Here is a 24155-nt window from a genome sequence, read left to right as displayed (position 1 = left end):
TTCAGAACTGTTGAGGCTCACTGGTATTTCTTGTTGGCATTACAGGTGAATTTCATAAGTGTGTACAAAGTAAGCAAAATGTAAAGTTGAATCTAAATAGAGTTGTACAGAGAGGGCCCCAACCTCAACATTCACATGGCGTTTTAAGTTTTTAATATTTTTTTTTACTTGCTAGATTACCATTTTATTACAAAGAATATTAAAAGACACAAACCAACAACCAGATGAAGAGATACATAGTGCAAGTTTCCAAACAAAGGGGCTTCTGTCTCCTGGAGCTTGGGGCTGGAACAGTGGCATGTGGAGGCGTTCTGGTTCCCCAACCTTGGAAACTCTCCAAACTTTCTTTGGTTTTTTTTTTTTTTTTTTAATTTTTTTTATTAGTTGGAGGCTAATCACTTCACAACATTTCAGTGGGTTTTGTCATACATTGACATGAATCAGTCATAGAGTTACACGTATTCCCCATCCCGATCCCCCCTCCCACCTCCCTCTCCACCCGACTCCTCTGGGTCTTCCCAGCCCACCAGGCCCGAGCACTTGTCTCATGCATCCCACCTGGGCTGGTGGTCTGTTTCACCATAGATAATATACATGCTGTTCTTTCAAAACATCCCACCCTCACCTTCTCCCACAGAGTTCAAAAGTCTGTTCTGTACTTCTGTGTCTCTTTTTCTTTTTTGCATATAGGGTTATCAAGCTTTTAATATTAAATCTTATATTTCAAATGTTACCATGTCCTTGGAGTGGTTTAAAATTCTTTCTAAGTAGTTGGTGTCTTTTTCATCTTTGTTAGGATAATCACAGTAGTTTTTTAAATAAGAATTTTAGAGATGCTTGATTTTTTCCTTTTAGTGAAATCATGAACTAAGAAGGGCTTGATTTTCTTGTGCAGTTTAAAATTGGTGCCACCTCATTTTGCCCAGAGATACCATGATTGCAGAGGCTCCCAGAATCCACACAAAATGTCTACCATAGATGGCTGCCGATGTCTAGATTTATTTATCAAGATCAGTGTTATCAAGTGAAACTTTCTATAAAGATGGAAATGCCTTATCATCTGCACTGTCCTACTATGGTGGCCACTAGTAGGGTTGTTGTACAACCCGAATTGTGACTAGCACAGTTGAGGACTTGAATCTTACATTTTGTTTAATTTTAATTACTTTAAACTTAACCACTTGTGGCTAGTGACTCCCCTGATAGACAATTCAGAATTTCAGCACGGACAGCACTTTTAGATTTAATACGGACATGCCTCCGGAAAAGTCAATTTGAATTTCTGTGAAATCATTTGACATATCTTGCCAGCATTTATTGAACAATTTTGTGGGTATGCATGTCTGGTCCTCTGGATTTCTCCAGTCAGCTTGTAGAGGAAAGTGTGGAGGTCTGATATCTTTCCTCCCACATACCTCTGTCAGCGTGGTCTCGGTAACAGGGTTCCTGCTGTCTCAACAGGAGCTTCTTCTCTTCACCCTGAGCTCTGGAGCCCCTCTCACCCAGCCAGGGGCTCTGCTTGCTCAGGGCTGCTTCTGCCTGGAGGAAGGGGCTCCCAAATGAAATTCTCTCAAAGGTTTTGTCTGACCTAGCAGGGCCCTGTCAACTGAGGTTCATCCCCTCAGCTCATCTGGCAAGTTTTCCTAAACACATTTTTAATGGAAAAAGTGAACAACTCTTCACAGCTCTCCAACACCTATTTTTTTTCTGCCCCCCCCCCCCCCCCCCCCGCCCAAAGGTATCTTACCTCCTGGAAGGGGGCAGCATGGCCCACGAAGACTTCTGCGGACATGCTGGTCAGTTGAACCCAGGAGACCTGCAGGTATGACCAAGATGAGGAATGGCCGATGGTTCCAGTCTTTGGCTGTTGCTGATGACCCCACCCACGTCTGGTACCTTCTCGCGTCCTCTGTTACATCCTGGACTTCTCCCTTCCTGTGGCTTCTTGCCCTCCACCTGGAAACTTGTGCAGGGCTCTTGTGTTCTTTTATTCTTCCCTAAACCACCCCCCCCCCAGTCATTTTTTAGCTCTCACCTAAGTCTTTTTCTTATGTTTCTCAAAAGAGTAATCACAAGTTACTGTCTCAGCTTCCTTCTCTTCCACCCTATCCTCCACTCATTGAAGTCAGGGTTGGCCTCTCAGCACTGCCCCCAAACGTTTCCTGAAGCTGTTCAGGTCTCGATCACTCAGAGATTCCCAGTTGCCACATTTACTGCTCCAGTTTCTGTCCTCATCTTTCCAGATCTTTCTGCTGTCTTTGAGACAGTTTTCTATCATCCAGTTCATTTGCAGGGTAGGTATTATTGTCACTTAAGAATATGACCCAAACCCTGCCACTGTCCTAGTCCTGTCAAACACATGTTACAGTTAAAATTCCCAGGGAGTGCTTGGGTCATTTTTGCCAGTTTTTATAAGCCTGGACTCTATATCAGGTACTTCTGGGATTATTTACATATTTTTTGGGATGACAGCTGCAAATATTTGAATTGTGGCATTTCAGTGAACATGAGATTGAAAGTGAAAGTCATTCAGTCCTGTCCGACTGTTTGTGACCCCATTGACTATACAGTCCATGGACTTCTCCGGGCCAGAATACTGGAGTAGATAGCTTTTTCTCTTCTCCAGCGGATCTTCCCTACCCAGGAATTGAACCGGGGTCTCCTGCATTGCAGGAGGATTCTTTACCAACTGAGCTATCAGGGAATTAGATGTGAGAGTTGGACTATAAAGAAAGCTGAGTACCAAAGAATTGAGGCTTTTGAACTGTGGTGTTGGAGAAGACTCTTGACAGTCCCTTGAACTCCAAGGAGATCAAACCAGTCCATCCTAAAGGAGATCAGTCCTGAATATTCATTGGAAGGACTGATGCTAAAGCTGAAACTCCAATACTTCGGCCACCTGATGGGAAGAACTGACTCATTGGAAAAGACCCTGATGCTGGGAAAGATTGAAGGCAGGAGGAGAAGGGGATGACAGAGGATGAGGTGGTTGGATGGCTTCACTGATGCAATGGACATGAGTTTGAGTAGGCTCCAGGAGTTGGTGATGGACAGGGAAGCCTGGCATGCTGCAGTCCATGGGGTCACAAAGAGTCGGACACGACTGAGTGACTGTACTGAATTGAACTGAGATTGAAAGGCAGAAAAGCAAAAGGGCTAAGGGTCATGGCCCAAAGTCAACAGTAACGTCTCACCAGAGCAGAAAGTAAAGTGTGGCTCTGACTGGTTGTGACCCCAAGTGGGTTCTTCCACCCTCCATGCAGGAGTTCTAAAGTGCCTTGGCATGGCTCCCAGCAGGATTGAGCCTCAGGTGCCCACAGCTGCAACCTACTCATTAACTCCCTTTTTGACTTTCTCCCTTGTCTGGCTTGCTCTTCCTTTCTTTCTGCAACACTTTCCAGATGAACTCCCTGCACTGGAGACCTGTCTCAGGATCGTCTGTGGGAGAAGCCAAGCTGAGACAGACAGGAGACCTACCTGTTGTTTTCTAGCTCTTCATCCCCAGATCCTAAGCTTGGCACCTGGGGCTGGCCCCTCACATGCTCCTACTAACTAAGAAGGAAATGAATGCGTGCAAAATCTGCACAGCAGTGGAGGCAGTAACTTTCTCCAGGTAGTGAGGACTCTGTTAACAGGGTCGAGCCCACTGACTCAAGTCAGCTGTCTGGGGTGTGGTGGAGTCTGTGGGCCTCCACATGTACCATGCGCCCATCCTCCATCCTGCCCTGGGCACGGCCCTCTGCCCAGGGAAGGGCCTCTGCCAAGGTGGTGCTCCCTCCTGCAGCGTGGCCCACAGTTGAGGGTTTGTTGATGTGAAGATAGAAGAGCCTCCATCTGGGACAATTCTAAAGTTTCATCCAATTCCAGAGCTCCCTGCTGAATCAGCTGAAGCCTCCACTATAGCCGCATTGGTGATTGGCTTCTCTTCATGCCCCTTCCTGCTTTTCTCACTGATTAAGACGCATCTCCTGAGAGCCCTCCCCAGTTTACCCTCTGCATGCAACTTCCCATCTCAGAGGGCAACCTGAGACTCAGAGATGCTAAAGAGGGGGTTCTTCCACTTCTGTGAATGCCCGAGCTGATGCTTTGATTTCACACTTGGAGGCCTGGGACATGTTTGCAAAACCAGAAAGGGCCCCAGCAGTTGTCACTGGCATTTTGTTATTCCTCATGGTGCCTGGGGACTTGGAAAGCAGCACTTGTAAGGTGCCTGGCTTAGTTACTGCGGTGTAATCGTCCCACCTGCCAGCTCGTTACAGGCCAGGTCACACTTCCTTCTTGTCGCTCTGGTATTTGCAGTGGATGACCGCGGGCCAGGGCATCGTGCACGCTGAGATGCCTTGCTCAGAGGAGCCAGTCCATGGCCTACAACTGTGGGTCAATTTGAGGAGCTCACAGAAGATGGTGAAGCCTCGGTACCAGGAACTGAAAAGTGACGAAATCCCTAAACCCAGTCAAGATGGCGTGACCGTTGCTGTTATTTCTGGAGAAGCCCTGGGAATCAAGGTAAGCCATGCCATGGTGTGTTTGTGAAAGCTGAGGTGCACGGTGACACGAGACTGGACACTCTGTGTCTGCAACTCTCACAGAGTTTTTCACAGTTCCCGTCTCATGGGATGGACTTGCTTCAGAGGTGTCAGAATAAGTGCATTCTAAGGGAACCTGGAAGTTTCTCACCATGTGCTAACCCTTAGAGTTAGGAAAATTATAGGAAAGCAAGCTCATGTAAAAAATTCGGTAAAAAGGCAGTTTTCAAGATTCATCTTAATATGTGTGCAGATTGGGTCTGTTTCCTTTCATTTATAGTATAGTCTTAGATTAGAACAGTGCGTTTCAGAAACAAAATCCAAAACTTACTCTACTCCCTGAAGATATATTTAAATTATTTGTGCTCAGCTTAGTAAGGACCATATATTGCTACATCATAGAAAGGATATTTTTAAATTGACTTGAACATTTATTTTTTTATTTTTTTTTTCTTTTTATTTTATTTTATTAGTTGGAGGCTATTGAACATTTATTTAGTCCATTTATGTCTTATTGTTGTTGTTCAGCCCCTCAGTTGTGTCCGGCTCTTTGTGATCCCACGGACTGCAGCACGCCAGGCTTCCCTGTCCTTCACCAGCTCCCAGAGTTTGCTCAAACTCATGTCCATTGAGTTGGTGATGCCATCCAACTCATCTCATCCTCTGTCATCCCCACCTCCTCCTGTGAAGCCCTTTATGTCTTATACATTCTTCTTAACTGAGACTTTATCTTTTGCTTCTGGGTCTCACCTTTTAATCGATTAAGATCAGTTTCAGCTAAATTTCATGGACAGATGTCGGTACGGAAGGGGTATGGTCAGGACTGTGTAAGTCGCATCCCTGCTTCCCGGGAGCCTGGGTTCCTCGATACTGAGCTGGGTCATGTGGTCTCTTAGGTGAGGTTCCGCAGAGGCAGACCCAGAGGTGAGCACTCCTCGGCAGTGGCTTTAAAGGGAGTGTCCCTTGGGGAACAGAAACAGGAACCCGGACAGGAAAGGGAAGGTAGCCAAGCAACGGTGTCATCTCAGGCAGAGTCCCAAAGAGGACTCGGACTTGGGAGGATCAGTCCGCCCCACCCCGGGCAAGGGGGCCGGGCTTTCATGCTCCCTTCCCCAAGTTATTACTTACGGCCATTGGTTTGGGGTGGTGGCACAGAAATGGTTAGAAAGGATGGAAAAGGGGATCTGGGAGGGGCTGAGACCTCCAGTTCCCCGCTTGCTACCTGTTCTCTATTTTTGGTTGTCTGTTAACCTGTTCAGTGGCATCAACATATGGGGACCCACTTTGCAATTCTTTGTGCAACCAGCCCTGAAAGCTATTTTAAATGCTAATTTAAATAACTGTAAATTTTGTTTATATGCACCCACAGGGATGGTGGCTGGGCAGTGGGATGCATCTCGTGGTTAGCAAGTTGGTCATGATTATTGGTGAGGACTTACTGGTTTTTGTATTTCCTGCACTGCAACTGCAGTTCTTTCCTGCCCTGTGTCCTTGCCTTCTTTCCAGTGCAAATAGAAGTGATTGAGGAAAAGCGTATCACACTTCACTCCCTATTAAGCATTGATAACTGACTGCTGTCTGTGCCCTGGCAGGCCTCTGGCTTCACTTTGCAGTTGAAAAAGTTGCCCTTCATTGTGTTTCTGTGACCCATTCATACATTGCCAAGCATTGGGCAGCACCCTTCTCAACTGTGCATCCAGGATTTCCTTCTCTTCAGCTCTACAGAGAGATCTTTACAGGTACAAGGCAGAGGGCACGGAGGGTCTAAGAGAGCTGAATTGGTGCAGAGGAGAGGCCCTTCGCTCCATTTCCCATGGCAGTTTTCATTCTGTGTTTTCAGGACTCCAGGGATGGGCCTTCTGGGGATCCTGAGGCCGATGGTAAAGGTCAAAGGATTTCCCTCTCTGTTTCAACCAAAGCACAAGGCTTTGCCCAGTCCTGTGTATTGGAATTGTCTTTAAGATTTCTCTTACCAAAAAAGTGGAGCTATCTGCAGCTGAAAAGAGAAGTTAGACAACTGATTTAATGGATAATCAAAGCTAGCAACATCATGAATCCTTAGTGTTTACAACTGCTGCTCATTTACAGAAAATATAATGCAGTTTTAATGTCGGAGCTGGTTCCAGTTACAGGCAGAAGGACATTTTAATGCTCTTCCAAGCAGCAGACCACCTGGTCTTGCAATCCCAACCAAGAATTAGAGACCAGAAGTAATGTTTTAACTTAGTGAAATAATGTCTTGGTAGCTGCTGGCCTCTCTTTTTCCCTTTGTCAAGTAAAATCTCTGAAGTGAATTACATTCTCCTAAATAAGTGATCAATCTTTATTATGAGAACATTTGAATAAAGGAGTCTTGAAAGCCTGGGCAGCATTCATTTGGACTCTGAGAGGCAGTGTGGTGCTATGGTTAGTGGCGTGGACTCTGGAGACATAGACAACCTGGATTAGAATCCCCACCATGAACCAGCTGTGTGGCATAAGCCATAAGGCAAACCACTGAATTTCTCTGTGCTCCATTGTTCTCGACTGTAACACATGGTTGCTGTGAGGGTTAAGTGATTTTTTAACACTCAAAAATATAATACTGAAAAGTTTAAAAGTGAGTTTTAATACTCAAAGTTGTCAAAAGGGCATCAGACGTGTTGGAAGCACCACATAATTGGTAGCTGTTTTATTATTATTTTGATACTTTGTGTTGACTTGGGCAGAAGCTTGGCTGAGATTTCTGTGTGTGGTCTATGCTAAAAGGATTTGCTGGGATTTGGGAAAAGTCTTTAACCTGCTCTGAGGAAAAGACACTAGCATGAATCCTTGTACACATGGAAGGCTCATAAGAAATGTAGTTTTGCACACCTGAAGCCTTAGTATCTGCTTACAAGGGATGACTGGATCTTTAAAAGCCTAGGTCTACCATAAAAACAAACTGAAGGTTGTTTTGCATCAGGAAGATAATTTTAAGTTAAATCATGAGATGAGGCTGAGAACATACCTTTCAAGAGACTGATATGTTTATAACTAACTAAGAGTCACCAACAGTTCCCTTCCCAAAAACTTAAATATCTAGAAAATGGAATTAGTGACCATTCCAGTGCTTCTCCAGTTTTAATATTCACCTGGGTTTCTCAGGGCTCTTGTTAAAATGCAGATTCGATTCTGATTGAGCAGAGCTGGGTGATGCCTGAGAATCTCCATTTCTAACTGGCTCCCAGGTGATGCTGATGCTGTGGTCTGGGGACCATGGTTTGTAACATGTGTGACACCCCTGAGATCCAAGACACGGGAGTTTACTTATCACAAGGGACAATTTGGTTAGGTGCCTATAGAAGATGTTATGGTCCAGCTCTGGCTTTTGGCAAATCTTTTAACCTTTCTGGACTTCATTTCCCACAGCTGCAGAAGCCGTGAGGGAGTCTGTTGTAGAATGCTGGAAGCTTTTGCAAGCAGTATGAATGACCTTTTCATAATCCCAAAAGTAGATGTGCCCCTGATTTCCCAGTTATATGTGTCTGAGCATTTCTTCAGCTCTTGAGAAGCCATGGCCAGTTTTGAGGAAGATTCTGCCAGGAGAGCATCATCTAAAGTGAAGGCTGAAAGGGGAAAAAGATAAAAATGGGATACTTTGAATACTTTCTGTCACTTCTGGAAGGTCAAAAATCACATGTTTATTTCAAGAGAATATGAAATTCTCCAAACTCCTTTCCATCTGCATCAGGCAGCCAATTAGGAATATTTATCGCCAGTTCTCTCTGGAACGTGATTCTTTCCCCAACAAATACCTCTTCTTGCCTCCTGCTGTTTAAAATTCCGTTGTGTCAGAAGCAAACGTTAAGGAGGCCTCAGCCCCACTAGGGTCAGAAAAAGGCGATCTGGAGCCAGGCTACTGAGTTCAAGGCCAGTTCCACCACTGACTGCCTTTAGTGAAGTCATGTAAGCTTGCTGGGCCTCAGTTTTCTCATCTGTAAAATGGAGATCATTATAATGACCCAGAGGGTCCTTGGAAGGATTAACTTGGTTAATACAGGCAAAAAACTAAAACCAATCCCTGGTATAGAGTAAGGCCTCTAGAAGTGGTTGCTGTTTTTACTTCTTTGCAGAAGCTTTGTGCAGCATTCACATGACCTACAGACATAACAAGAAGAAGCTTCCTTCTGATGAGCAGACTGTATATTCATGTATTGGATGACCAAACCTTTTAAAAATTCACTTTCCAAAAGAATTGCCAAACATCTCATATAAGTTGCTCAGATCTTGTTTCCCACTGTGCCCCCAGCACCGGAAACAGTGCCTGATATGTACAAGGCAGTCAGTCAATATTTGCCGGGTGCAGAAGTGAAATTAAAATGTAAGTGAATGCTGGGTTGCGAGAAACAAGGGTAAAGTAGTAACATCGACAGTGTAGGGATTAAGAATGACTGCAGTAAGCTTACTTTAAGCTAACTAAAAAGTTGAGAGAACAATAAAATTAGCTAAATTCTAGTTTCCAATAAAATAAACTATTTAAGGAGTTCGGAAGCAGGGAAGTAAAAACCAGATTGATTTTTTTCCCTTTAAGTATCAATTTGGGGCTGTTCTGCAAGACAAAGATTGTTTCCTGCAGGTTTCTTAAATTCAAGGAGTGACAACGATCAACGAGCAGAGGTTTGGAGGTTCATGGTTCCCTTTGGGGGTCCACAGACAGGTGTCTCATTGTCTGCAGTAACATCTCTCCTGTGTGTTTCAGGGCATGGCTTGGCATGGAGTTGTGATGTACTTACTGGCTTTCAGTGGGTCCCTGTGGGCCCCAGTTTAGCCCTGGCTGGCACTGGGAGACCTCATGTCCCTTGGGCCAAAAAACAGCATGCTCACTAATTAGCCCATGTTAGGGGCTGGCACATGATCTGTAACCAAGCCTGTGATTGTCACCTCTGATTTGAAGAGCTGAGGGTGTCCCCAGGCTGTGGCAGTCTGCTGGTGACCACACATGCCTTTTCCTAGACCAGAGCTAGAGAGAAACCGATGCCCACCATACTACTTGCCAGCTTTTGTTTTCATCTGGGAAGTTTCAAGGGCACAATGTCATTTGCAACAGTTTATCATCAATCTAGAATTTCATCAGTTTCCCCTCTACCTTAATTTGATTAAAAAATATGTAGTTTATGTAGCTTTCAAGGAAATAATTTTACAGCTTGTCCAAATGTCAGTGGGTTTTGGGGGATAACACTGGGCAGTAGACTAAGAACATTTTTACATTGTTTCCATTTTCCATTTAGCTCTTTCAGGGGAAATGTGAATTTTTAAAAATCGGATTGGCAGTGTGAAATAGATCTTGTCGACTTCAGGGTTGGCACCAGATTCTCGGTTCGCCTCCCCCCTAGCCTTTCTGAGCTACCTTCTGTTACCTTGGTGATGGGGGGAAAGCTGACCCCCCTCCCATGGGAGGCCTCTGTTTCTTTCCCAAGCCCAGAACAACGACTTCTCAAGGCAGCATTTAAAAATCAATATTGTAAGCAGGTAAGCACAGGAACTCTTCTTTTTTCCTTTGAAGTATTCCAGCAAGTTCATGAATCTAGTTCAAGAAAGAAGACCGGCTAGTCTCCCAGTAGGGGAGGTTGGAGGTGGGGCGGTGGGTTTCTGACAAAGGGATCTGGGTAACAGGATCCAGCTGGCCCGAGAGCAAACAGGGAAAACAACACTTGCTCTGAAAGGACTCCTCTCTTCCAAAGGCCTCTCTGTTAATTGATTTTATTTCTGAACCAGCAGAGCACTCTGTGATAGACTTAAAAACTGGACATTTAAAAAAAAATTCCCTTTGGATTGGAGGGAGATTAAGGATGAACCTGAGACTTTTCTCAGTATGTCTTTTTATTTTTAATTTTGAAAGATGTAAATATTTACATATTTAAAACAAGTTAAACCAGAAGAAAAAAAAAACCCAAACCTTAAAACCAAACAGAAACAAATGAAGAACCTAAAAATTTGTGTAAAGATCTCAGACCACACAGAGAAAATACTTATTTTAAGGGTTTTTAAACACAGTTTTCTGGGTGTCCAGTTTGAGTGGGGTATATTCTAAAGGCAAAAACATAAAGTTTTAAGCTTCATTTTGTATTTGTATTTTTAATGTTGTCATTACAATTTTAAAATGGTTTTGTACATATTAAGAAATAAAACAAATGAGTAAGTTTGTTAACATTTTTAGGAATTAGGATTTTTCAGTATAAGAAAAATAGGTACAAATATAGAAGAGCTTATAAAAATACTGTGATATTCTATGTTATATTAAATACTAAATTTTTTTTAATGGATGGCCATTATCTCTAAGAGGCAATTTATGGAAACCTAATGTAATTTGATCATTGTAGGCATTTAAGATTTTTAATGATGCAGTTTCATCTTACTTTCTGACAACAGTTTCCTTTTCCTCTGGGTTTATTTCTATCGCTTTTTCTTTTATGGTCCATGTTTAATTAGATGCTATGAGGAATGCTTTCTTAAAGAGTTCTTCCTAACAAATTCACAAGCACCTAAATAAATTCAGGCTGAATTTTCATTTTCAGATTTTAAATAAATATTTTAATGAGTGAGTGTGGGGAGAAAGGAAAGGAAATATCACACCAGGCAGAGAGCCTACTGGTCTCCCCTTGACACAGGACAAGGGGGAAACAGAGCAGTTCAAGGAAAAGTTACTGTCAAGTGTGAAGTCCTATAGAAATGTGGAGAGAATTTTACCATCTCCATCTGCTCACTAGTCATCACTGAGGGCCAACCCAGGTCCCCTCTACTTTAGTGAAGCCTTCTTAGCTGCTATAGGTCTATGCAGCCATCGTGTCTTTATCATTCAGGGGATTTTTGGACTGACTGTTATCATTTAATTCACAGGTCCCATTTCTTTATGAATTCTGTTCATTCAGTCATCAGGCACCTCCTGTTTGTACAGTACACAGTGCCCTGGAGCTACAATGTGAATAAGATGCAGCGGGTCCTCAAATAACACAGTCTAGCTGGGGGGAGAAGCGGGCCAACATCAGAAATAGCATGTGATACAAGAAATGCTAAAACAGCAATGTGTAAGACTTCCATGGTAGTCGGGAGGACAGAGAAGTAATTTTGCTTGTGTGGATGGAGAGAGAAAAGGAAAGAAAGAAAAGTGAGAGGGCAGGGGTCTTGTCTTGTAATGGCTTATAGAAAAGACTTGGATGCTAGGGGTGCACTGGTTTTTGGGGGGATCTTGATGGGAGGCTGCATAGGCAACCAGAAGCAGCCAGATCCTGGTGGAGTTGCAACAGGGCAAGAGGAGACAATGTGAAATATTGGAAGAAAGGAAACGCAAACCCAAGACCTGGATTATACCTGAGGTTGACCTTGGTTGTATATATATTCCTGCATCCCTCTCTCTCAGGGTTTTTCAGTAGCATAGTTTGAGGGTAAGGTTGGGTGGGGTGCTGTGTGCAGCCCTGTCTCATCTCATATTTCACAAAGCCGTTCATTCTGTAGGACCCGCCCCATCACAGGCCCAGTAGCCCAAGCAGATGACCAGCCTTGTTGCACAGACAAGTGCAAGTCTTGATTCTGATTGAGTGTTGAGACCAGGTGCAGTTAGGTCTGTTAGTCTTGTTCAGTAAATAGGAAGACACCAGAGAACTTGTCCTGAGTTGGCAGCCGTAGTTGGCATTTCACTTGCAGTTAGGAATGTTGAAATAAACAGTGGTCAGGATCTGCTCACATCAGCTCTACAGAAGGCTGCTCTTGCCCAGGGCAGCCCATTCACCCCAGATACCATTCTTGGTGCGCACGAAGGGTGCCAGATGTTCTTATTCCTTTAAGATGTCCCTGCCAACCTAGTCATTTAGCAAGAACATTCCAGTGGTGTCAACAAGCTCTCTTCTGCCAATAAATGAATTATGAATAAGTGTACTTTTAAACCAAAGTTATTTCCAGACCATCCATACATTGTTGGCCATTACTAATGAGGTTTACAAAATAGTAAGGGATTTAGACTAAGAGCAAAGATCTAAATGTAAGACCAGAAACTATAAAACTCCTAGAGGAGAACATAGGCAAAACACTCTCTGACATAAATCACAGCAAGATCCTCTATGACCCACTTTTCCAGAATATTGGAAATAAAAGCAAAAATAAACAAATGGGACCTAATTAAACTTAAAAGCTTTTGCACAACAAAGGAAACTATAAGCAAGGTGAAAAGACAGCCTTCAGAATGGGAGAAAATAATAGCAAATGAAGCAACAGACAAAGAATTAATCTCAAAAATATACAAGCAACTCCCGCAGCTCAATTACAGAAAAATAAACGACCCAATCAAAAAATGGGCCAAAGAACTAAACAGACATTTCTCCAAAGAAGACATACAAATGGCTAACAAACACATGAAAAGATGCTCAACATCACTTGTTATTAGAGAAATGCGAATCAAAACCACGATGAGGTACCATCTCACGCCAGTCAGAGTGGCTGCTATCCAAAAGTCTACAAGCAATAAATGCTGCAGAGAGTGTGGAGAAAAGGGAACCCTCTTACACTGTTGGTGGGAATGCAAACTAGTACAGCCACTATGGAGAACAGTGTGGAGATTTCTTAAAAAACTGGAAATAGAACTGCCATATGACCCAGCAATACCACTTCTGGGCATACACACCAAGGAAACCAGATCTGAAAGAGACACGTGCACCCCAATGTTCATCGCAGCACTGTTTATAATAGCCAGGACATGGAAGCAACCTAGATGCCCATCAGCAGATGAATGGATAAGGAAGCTGTGGTACATATACACCATGGAATATTACTCAGCCGTTAAAAAGAATTCATTTGAATCAGTTCTAATGAGATGGATGAAACTGGAGCCCATTATACAGAGTGAGGTGAGCCAGAAAGATAAAGAACATTACAGTATACTAACACATATATACGGAATTTAGAAAGATGGTAACGATAACCCTATATGCAAAAAAGAAAAAGAGACACAGAAGTACAGAACAGGCGTTTGAACTCTGTGGGAGAAGGTGAGGGTGGGATGTTTCGAAAGAACAGCATGTATATTATCTATGGTGAAACAGATCACCAGCCCAGGTGGGATGCATGAGACAAGTGCTCGGGCCTGGTGCACTGGGAAGACCCAGAGGAATCGGGTGGAGAGGGAGGTGGGAGGGGGGATCAGGATGGGGAATACGTGTAACTCTATGGCTGATTCATGTCAGTGTATGACAAAACCCACTGAAATGTTGTGAAGTAATTAGCCTCCAACTAATAAAAAAAATTAAAAATAAAATAAAATAAAATAAAATGATTTGTCCAAAAAAAAAAAAAAACAAAACTGGAAATAGAACTGCCATATGACCCAGCAATCCCACTCCTGGGCATACACACTGAGGAAACCAGATCTGAAAGAGACACGTGCACCCCAATGTTCATCACAGCACTGTTTATAATAGCCAGGACATGGAAGCAACCTAGATGCCCATCTGCAGATGAATGGATAAGGAAGCTATGGTACATATACACAATGGAATATTACTCAGGCATTAAAAAGAATACATTTGAATCAGTTCTAATGAGGTGGATGAAACTGGAGCCCATTACACAGAGTGAAGTAAGCCAGAAAGATAAAGACCAATACAGTATACTAACGCATATATATGGAATTTAGAAAGATGGTAACGATAACCCTATCTGCAAGACAAAAAAAGACACACATGTATAGAACAGTCTTTTGGACTCTGTGGGAGAAGGCGAGGGTGGGATGATCTGAGAGAATAGCATTGAAACATGTATATTATCAAGTGTGAAACAGATCACCAGCCCAGGTTGGATGCATGAGACAAGTGCTCAGGGCTGGTGCACTGGGAAGACCCAGAGGGATGGGATGGGGAGGGAGGTTGGGAGGGGGGTTCAGGATGGGGAACACATGTAAATCCATGGCTGATTCATGTCAATGTATGGCAAAAACCACTACAATATTGTAAAGTAATTAGCCTCCAACTAATATACATAAATGAAAGAAAATTAGCCGCAAAAATCCTCCAAAAAAAAAAAAAAAAAAGCAAGGTATCACCTTCAGTAAAGGTGAGCAGACACTTTCTCTGTCATTAGAATCATTTCTCAGGCTGTTAAGGCTTGTCCTTTTGGGATATAAGAAGTCTTTTCCCTGAACACGTTACAGAGTTTTTCTAACCACAGTGAAGGAAAACAGGACAGCTTCAGAGGTTCTTGCCTATTGCATTAAAAACTGAGTTCTTATGGGTTTAAATGAAGTGGATACTGGTATTTTAAAAACTGGTACTGGCATACATAAAGCTATACCACTGAGAGCTACAAACACCATACTTTATTTTGACCAAAACACAAATCCTTGGGATCATGTGGCTTTTGAACAGTTTGAACAAAGTCACACTAAAATGTGATGAGTAAATTCAGTGTCAGGTAGAATTCTGATTACTTGAAGCTTCATTAAGAATTCTCCTGTGGTCAGGTATAGGTACTCCAAGAGAAATAAGAATTAAAAGTGTTCAGCTTTAATGGGCTCTAAATCATGGATGGGGATGACTCTGTAAAAGAGGAGCAGGTGTGATCTTCAAGCCAGAGGCAATCCTTTTCACCATTCATTTCAGGCCATGGGCTATTGCACATACTCTTAATAAAACAAGATAAGGAAACTGTCAGATCCCCACATTCCTGGAAGGACTCCCGTAATGGTCATTGGGAAACTAGGAGGGTTTTTCAGGAAGGCATTTATGCCACCATAGTTCAGTGTGGTACTGAGGGCCACCTTTGTGTAAGACCCTGTGAAGATGTGAGAGAAAAAGAGGAAAAATATCAGGGAGTTGGAAGGGCACAGTGGAAGGACAGACATATCCACTGCTAACATGCGTATACTCTGCTGAATCACCAGGCTAGTACACATGGCGGGTTTAGGGGAAGGCAGAACAAACAGGAGACTCGGCCCAGTCTGGAAGGGACAGAAACAGCAGGCCTGAATCTCGGAACCAACTGGCCTGGCAAAGAAGGGTGGAAAGAATCTAGACAGTACGAAGGAGATAGCATGAGTGAAGGTAATGCTGCTCACAGGTGTCAGTGTCCAGTGGAATAACCATGCTTTGAAGAGGCCTTCAAAACTTATGCCCATTGCTTTAAGCATGAAAATGGTTAATCATTTTTATCATGTGAAGCTTTTCTTGTAATGTGGTAATTTCTGTCTTTTTAACTTGTCAATGTCATTTCTAATGTCTTTAATTATGAATGTATCAAAGATGTTTCACCTGGCATAATTGCTCTTCTGCCCCCTCTGCCTTTTCTCTCCCTCTCTGCATGATCAAAACCAAAACAATGCAAAATTTCAAAGATACAGTACTTTAACATCACTGTCTGTAGGAGCCATCCACGTGGAGACTGGAGGGGCTCTATTTGAAACACAACATGGATTGAGTAAGCTCCAGGTTCAATAAAGAATAAAATAATGTTAATTTCCTTCTTTTTCATGAAACCTTAAGCCCCTCATGAAGCCCCCTTGCTCTGTTTGCTTACATGTAGATGATTATTTTTTAACATTATGGAAGGAAACCATGATGGCCCCAAATTTTCTTTCCTGGTCCAATTATGAATAGCAATTGGAAAAATTTAAATGCCTCATTTGGAAGGAAACCATTTTGAAGCCCAGAACAAGGCCCTTCTTTCCCACCACCTTCAGACCCCTGCCTCTGGCCAGTTTTCTTCACATGCCTGCCTGTGGCTGCTCAGCTTGTCAGAAGTCAGTACCCATGTACATCTTTGTCTGCCTTGGAGACTTTGAGTGTGTCTGAGTAACTGTGGGCACTTGGCTGGTGGATTTTCCCAGCATCAGGAACTGATTTAAGGCCATCTGTTACTGATTAGTCCAAAAGAAGTTTTGAGTGAGAGTTCCTGGTGACTGTGATTAAATGTTTTCATAGATTTTAAGTGACAAGAGTCTGTCAACTAGACAAAAGCAGCAGAGAGGACTTAGAATTGGGCAGAAGTCAGATGTAGGGAGTTGAGGTACAGGAAAAGACCAGAAGATCATCCTCCTTTCCATCCCAACCTCGGAATGAATTACAAGGTAGACTTGGAGAAGTCGGCCGGGTGGAGGTCCAAATAGCATCTTTGTGCATGTGTGCATGCTCAGTTGCTTCACTTGTATCCAACTTTTTGCGACCCCATGGACTGTAGCCTGCCAGGCTCCACTGTCCATGGGATTCTCCAGGCAAGAATACTAAAGTGGGTTGCCATGCCCTCCTCCAGGGAATCTTTCTGACCCAGGGATTGAACCTGGATCTCCTGCATTGCAGGTGGATTCTTTACCACTGAGCCACCAGGGAAACCCAATACCATCTTTATTACTAGTCACATCTGGAGAAGAGCAAGTGACTTGTGTCTGAGACCTTGGGGGCTTCCTACTACTTCCCCACTTTGTTACACGTGTCTAGGCAGAGCTGGACAGTCATAGACATCCTTTTTAGAGGCAGACTTATTACCTCATGGCAGAAGGAGAGAGAGAGGAAAAAAGAAAAGCCCAGAAAAAAGAAAAGCTAAGCTCACACTTCTTTGAGTTACCCTCATCAAGAGGGTACCATCCTTCCCCCCTCCCCTCCATCCTTCCATCCCTCCCCAGGGATGAGTAAGGAGGGCAAAGAGCAGCTGGAGTTGCCTCCTGGGGACATCAGGGAAGGGTCTGGAGGCTCCCACCATGTTCCCCAGTGCCTCGTTCTGTTAGCCTATTGGATTTGACACTTAGCAATGAGTGCCTCCCTCATGGAAGGAGAGGAGAAATTTATCAGCCTGGACCTCCTCCCACCAAAACGAACTTCTTCTGTCTGGGATAAGCTGGGCTAACCAGGAAGTTGTGAAATGGGCACAGAGGGTCTTTTCTTAACATCAAGGCACATCACATAGTCTAGGCTGCACATTGACTCCCTATCTTATTTCCCTGTCGAAAATATATGCAGCCAGGTTGAGTGGTGTATGAGAAGCCCGAGTGATAGCATAAGAAATATCTAGATGTTAAAATACCCCAAATTTGAACAGATCCCATCATCAAATCTCTAAGAAGAAAGTCAGATTCTGATCTAAAACTCATTGCCTTTATAAACCAAATCAAAAGAAATTATAATTAAAAATTCCATTCTAAATAAAATCCCAGAGGATAGTCACCCAATTTAAATTCTGCTCTTCTTGGGTAGAACATGGATTTTCTTTTTCTTTATAAGCATAGTAGCCTGGGTTGCCCTCCTGGACTTGTGGCCCCATCAAGACTGCTAAACTTAAATTCATTCTATCCAGTTCTCATTTGTCTTAAAAAAATATCCGTAAAACAATAGGACATACATTTACTATAATACCAGTCCTGGTTCCATGAGAACTTGTTGCACAAGCAAATCTCCAAGCTCTAGAGCAGTTATATCTGCAGAAAACTGATGTATGTGATCAGGCCAGAGCATCAACATTGTTGGGAGAATGAAGCCATGTATGTATAGTCTTCCATTCTTTGAGGTGAGACATTTGTGCCTTCTTGAGAAGTCAGATGCTTGTGTTGGTGGCAACTCTGGACAGCAGCTCTTAAGAACATCCTCCAGCCAACTGTTGAAGTCAGAGAAGAATATGAAAAGGTAATCCTGTGACCAATACATAGAAAAATGTCTTTTCTAATAATCTACCACTTTATGCTCTGTAAGATGACAAAAATCAGGAAGTTGGGTATTATCAAGTGCTGGCAAGGATAGGAGGAAACAGAACCTCATGCATGGTAGGTGAGTGTAACTATTCCTTGTGGAAAAATGTTAATTATTTGACTGAGAGCCACTGGGGGGATGGGGTTGGACGAGGGAATGATGGAGCAAAAATACAAAATAAGAGGGGTTTTCATGGGTTTCTCTGATCATGTGCCATGACCACTTGCGTTACATGTGCCCACAGTACGGGTGTGGGGGGTGGTGTGTGATGGGGAGAGAGAAGGAGAGATGGATTGATTTGTGTCCAGCAACAGCTTTCAACCTGTTTAGTGTAGGTAACCTCCTGTGTGGGTGATTTAGGGATTCTAGGATGTCCTCACTCATGCCAAAACACCTCGGCTACATTATCTAAACTGTACCATTAGAGAATCAATCCTTTGACAGTATGATAGATTGAAAGAGCATGGACTATGGGGTCAAGCAGACCTGGGTCTGCCTTTCAGCTCCATTGATCACCCCTGTGATCTTAGGAAAATTTGCTTTTGCACCTTCATTTCCTCATCTGCCAAATAGGGACATTAAGATGTAGTCGTTGAATTATTTGCATGGTATATAATGTGCCTAACCACAAAAAGAGTAATTCATAAATATTTGTTCCCCTTTCCCTTATCTGTCTCACTTTCTGTTCTCACATTCCCTTTTTATCATTAGGCTTTACGGACAGCAAATCCCTAGACCTTCTTGGGATGAGAAATGAAAATGGCTGCCATCTTTTTCAGGCTTAAAAGGCACTATATTCAAAGTCAGAGCTGTCAATAAAAATATAATGGAAGCCACATGTCATTTAAGATTTTCAGTAGACTCAAAAAGGAAAAATAAGCAGCTGAAGTTACTTTTGGTAATATACTTTAGTCAGTTATCTAAAATATTGTCATTTCAATAGATAACCAATATAAAATTATAATGAGATTTTTGTTGTGCTAAGTCTTTGAAATCTGTTTGTCTTTTTTTTTTAAACACAGCTCATCTTGATTCCTACTCACCACATCTCCTGTGCTCGGTAGCCACATGTGGGTGGTGGCAACAGTATTGCGCAGTGAGGCTCTGAGTGCTTTACCTGTCTTAGTTATCTTTCCTCCTGATTTTACCTGTGTTCTCTGGAAAACAGAGCCTAAGGCAGGTCTCATGTGCAGACCCAGGACGGTGGGAGTGAGGGAGACCAGAAGCAAAACAGATGCTTGGTGACACAGGAGGCCTGTTCAGAAAACTGTAGCTCAGAACTTTCTAATGAAGGAAGAAAGAGGAAGAATTTTTGTATCATCTTACATCTTTCATCCCTCTTTGGCCAAAGTCTACCCCAGGGATGCTAATTCCCTGCCCTTCCAGACTGTCCCTAGGCCCTTCCGATAGCCTCTGAGGAGGCCACGCACCCCATCCAGCAGCTTGGATCTTCATTCCAGTCTAGGTGTGGAGGTCTGTCAGGTCAGACTCTGTAGCTACTGTAGTTCCCACCCCTGTGGGGGCGATGGAAGCCATTCCGAACTTGACAGTCAACCAGGAGGGGTTGAGGTAGCTGGAGGTGTCAACACTGGCAGCAGCCATGGCACCCAGGGGCGTCTCCATAAGTGGCCAAGGCCTCAGAAGCCAGTGAAGCTGAGGGACTCTGAGGAGACACATAAAATGTGTCCAATCAAATTCTCATAACAACCTGATGAGGGAAGGACCCAGGGCACCATGAGATGGTCAACTCGCCCAGGGTTATGCATCTGGGGAGTGACAGAACTGGCCTTCTAACTGGATGTCTGGCTCCCAACCTTGTGCTCTTAGCCACAGACTTACATAGATCCTTAGCAATTCAGCACAACCCAACAGAAATCAGATTTTCTGCTGAGAGTGGGTTTCTTTTCCATGGGAATTTTAAAGACAGAGTGCGTAAGAGGAGAGATGGATGTTAAAGAGGGAACTCTTGACCCATCTCTCATCTTGCTAAGGAGCTAACCACTTCCTCCTCATCCAGGAATTATGAACAATCCCCTGCCCTAGACGGGAGATAAGTACCGACACTTTCCCTAGGTCTCTGGCCCTTCAGCAGCCTTGTCAACTCTTCAAGTTCTCAGAACTATTGCTGAATAGTAGGGAACTTCCTCTCTTCTTGTTTCTGGGTAGACAGGAGGCCCTATTTGATACTTTGGAGCCTTTGGAGACTTTCTTTATTCAGATGGGTTGGCGTAGTAAGTTTGGGGGTTGACCAAGGAAGAGACAGGTTCCTGAGAGGTTATCATGCGGTATTAAGATGTAAATGAAGTTCTTAGGGCAGAATGAGTCTAGAATTTCTGACAATATGAGATGCTTTTCAGAACCAGGCAAGACCTACTCTTCCTGTGGTTTCTGGCACTTGGGTTTGAGCCATAATGTCTGGCAGCAGTAGATATGATAGAGCGGCTGTCCACCTCCATCACGTTGTAGATGAGGATGCGGTAACTCAACTGGGCAAAAGTCATACGGCTCCATGTGGAAGGAACCTAGACCCAAACTCAGGTCTGCCCCATTTTATTTGCACATTAGGTCTGCCTTTATCACACCTTCAGCCCTTGTACATAAACTTGCTGAGTGTGTCTCTATCCAGTTTGGTAATGCCTTAGCTCATTTTCATGGAAGAGAGCTTCAGAATGAGCCTCCATCTTCTATCTCCACCAGAAGGGTATCTTCCGGCACTTGTCTTCAGACACGGGGATTATGTCAGAACATCTTGCAAGCGATTATGTGGGAGAAGCCCTGTGCCATAATTAATTCCCCCTTAGAGTGAAAATCAAAGCTTCATGTCCACACTGTGTTCTGTCTCCAGAGTTCTATGAAATTATATGTTTCCCAGATAGTTTCCCATGTCAATGCACTTTCTTATAAGAACTCTTAAAGCCTCTTAGTAAATACCATGTGTAACTAACAGAGATTAAAAGCATTATAAAGCTCTGTCAGGGATATTCTAGCATCAACTAATAGATTTGCTGACTTAGCCTTGAAAAACATTACCCATGGATGGGAGATAAGCAATAGGAAGTTTCCCTGTTGGCATATTTAGGGGCCATTTGTGATTTTATTGTACTGTAGCCTTTGTAGGATTACGGATGGATTATTCATCTAAGAGCTGGGCATTTGTTCCTTCTCGGTTTTTTATTTTCCAAAAAATTTTAGAATGTCTGTAACCCAATTTTGTGCAAAGATGCTGACTCAAAGAGTGAAGAAATCAAAGTCTGCTTTCACAATGAACATGTCTCTGATTAAATTTTGGGACCATGAGTCCTATCAGCATCTTTATTCCCTTCCTCTTTAGCTCTTCTCTCCTCATGATCCCCTCCCCCAAACACAAGGTAAGAAGGGGAGGGACTCGACTGTTCCTACTGATGAAAATGCTTCTTGAAAAAGGATGCTCTTGAGGCTAGACTGTAGAATAACTTGGCTATATCCACAAAGGCTGCTCAGCTGGACAGCTTGATGGTTGAGATTTTCTGTAATCCTGTATTATTGATAAAATTTTTAAATGTGGTCTGACCCTCTCTAACTATCACCCTATACAGTGTCATTGGCATTTTGCCCATGAGTTCCTTGTCTTCTCTTTGGGTAACACTTCATGTATGTGTCAAAATGTAATTAAGGGTTTTGATCCTCCCCACAATACCTTTGGCACTAAGGATGGGAACTAATCTCTCCCACTCCTTATCAGAATTCTTTAAAATAATAAAGAATTCTGAAATCAGAGTGCTTTGGATTGGAGACAGAAGACTTACCCTTTGGTTGAAGAGCATCAGCCTGTTCTCAACAACAAGAATTGGAATTTGGCTTTAAAGAATGGATGAATCTACTCTTCATTTCCTCAAAGCGTGCTATCTCCTGACGAAAGAGGAAGGCATGGTTCTCGCACAGGGGCCGTGGATCTGGGAGTGAGTTCCTTGAGTTGTATGGAGGTGTAAGTGGTGGAGAGAACAGATCTGTGCTGGTGGGTTTTCTCTCTGGCAAAGCCCTGTGAGAGCAGGAGTGTCGTGGCAGGAAGATGAGAGGGGGAAGCCCCGTGGGTGATGGGCTGGATGATGCTCAGAACTCCGGTGGAGTAGATCATCCTCTCTTAGTTGAAGCCTCTGAGCTAGTCCACCAGTAAAGTTTTTTCCACTGAGGTTCTTTTTTTTTGTGACTGGCAGGAAGAGAATCTGCCTGAAATAGACCAAGTGTATGTGCAACTTCGTGATAAAGAAGATGGTCATCTGTTGGGGAAAAGAGAAGAATAAGACAATGGGGACAACTGATTAAGCATTCATAGAAAGAAACCAGTTTGGCTTCTGATCTCACACCTCATAGGAAAATAAATGTGGCATAGATCAAAGAATTAAATATTAAAAAATTTTGAACTGGAAAGATACAGGCAAACATTTCATGTGACCTTTGCATGGGGAAAGACTTTTTAAGTTTGAAAGCATTGCAAGGAAAAGATTGGTAGATCTGACCCATGTCAGAATTGCTATAAAAAAGCCGAAAACAAACTGGGTGACTTTTACAACTTACAGTATTAAGAGTGAATAGCCTTCATTTATTTTTTAAAACACTGTCTCAGATAAATTGATAAGAGAAGCACCAAACTCCCTTGACCCCACACCCTGCAACTCTAGTTTTTCAGAGATTTCCAGGGTTTTTTTCCCCCTTTTCTTTTTGTTTTCCAGCAATTAATTCTTCCCTTCTATTTTTGAAGAAGGATGTATTGGGGAGAAAATTTAAATGTGTAACAATAGGGAATTTGTTGGAATGAGTTAACTTTCTAACAATCGGAGATTAGATGAATGGGGGAAAAAAGCCAATATTTAGAGCACATAATGAGTTAGAAAATTGCCCTGTGGTATAGTGTAATTACAGAGACCAGAAAAGCCAATAACTAGCAGTAGACAAGAGTGAAGTCACTCAATTGTGTCCGACTCTGTGACCCCATGGACTGTAGACTACCAGGCTCCTCCACCCATGGAATTTTCCAGACAAGAGTACTGGAATAGGTTGCCATTTCCTTCTCCAGAGGATCTTCCTGACCCAGGGATCGAACCCAGTTCTCCCACATTGCAGGCAGACGCTTTATCATCTGAAGCACCAGGGAAGCAGTAGACAAGTTTGGGAAATTGCTTTTCAGTCACATTACCGTGTTGACCAGCTCACTTTTGGCCACATTGCATTTGGCCATATTGCATTTGGTCATAAACTTGTAGATATATCAAGAGCTGTATTAAAATGTCTAGACCTTTAGACCCACAACTTCACTGAGAACGAAAAAAAAAATGTGGTTAAAAATTTACTTGGAAAGGTATCCGTCAAAAGTTAGCAATGATGTCAAAAAAACAAATGCTGAACATTAGGGTGATGATCCAACATGAGAGTGAGGGTCCAGGAATAGGTATATATACACTGCTTCTTTCTTTTATAAAATACTGAAAATTTGCGCTTGTTACTCTAGAGTAATTTGCATAAGCAGCATCTAGTAAGTGAGAATTCAAGTGCTTTTCCTAAAAAAAAAAATCACTCCATCATCAAAGGTTTCAAAATAGTTCTCAAAAAGATGTGAAAACACTTATTACAGCTCTGACATGTGATAAATTGCTGCCCCTTGGTTTTAGGGAAGGCCAGCATGGCAGTAGAATGAGTAGCATTCAGGGATAGATGGGTGGTAGTTATTTGTGAAAGGAGCAGTGGCCAACATGAACGATATTTCATCTTCTTTACCTCGCTTATATATAGCAAGCAACGTAGCAGGGAAGACATACTAAGCCACATGGCTTCCATGTGGAAGTAATTTCATCTCCTAATTAAGATCACATTTACGAATAAAAGCAGAGGAAGGAAACCAGCTTAACACGGGTATCATACTGAAAGCCAGGGGAAGCGGGAGGTCTTTGAAGGCTGGAAAATGAAGGTAGTTGAGGTT

General features: G+C 43.0%; 1 protein-coding gene across 3 annotated transcripts in view; it reads left to right on the top strand.

Annotated features, from left to right (window-relative positions):
- The window catches only part of PIR (pirin), a 97731-nt gene that overhangs the window by 33646 nt on the left and 39930 nt on the right, over nucleotides 1-24155 (top strand). For 2 of the 3 annotated variants that reach the window (XM_065915456.1, XM_065915455.1), the window contains exons 4-5: nucleotides 1739-1822; nucleotides 4300-4506. In XM_065915456.1, the coding sequence (XP_065771528.1) occupies nucleotides 1739-1822; nucleotides 4300-4506 (291 nt within the window). The remainder of the gene's footprint in view (nucleotides 1-1738; nucleotides 1823-4299; nucleotides 4507-24155) is intronic. The other variant, XM_065915457.1, reaches the window with a different exon arrangement.

Source organism: Muntiacus reevesi, chromosome X, assembly GCF_963930625.1.
Source record: "Muntiacus reevesi chromosome X, mMunRee1.1, whole genome shotgun sequence".
NCBI lineage: Eukaryota > Metazoa > Chordata > Mammalia > Artiodactyla > Cervidae > Muntiacus > Muntiacus reevesi.
Note: the sequence above shows the minus strand (reverse complement) of the source record. Positions and strands in the feature narration are given on the sequence as shown.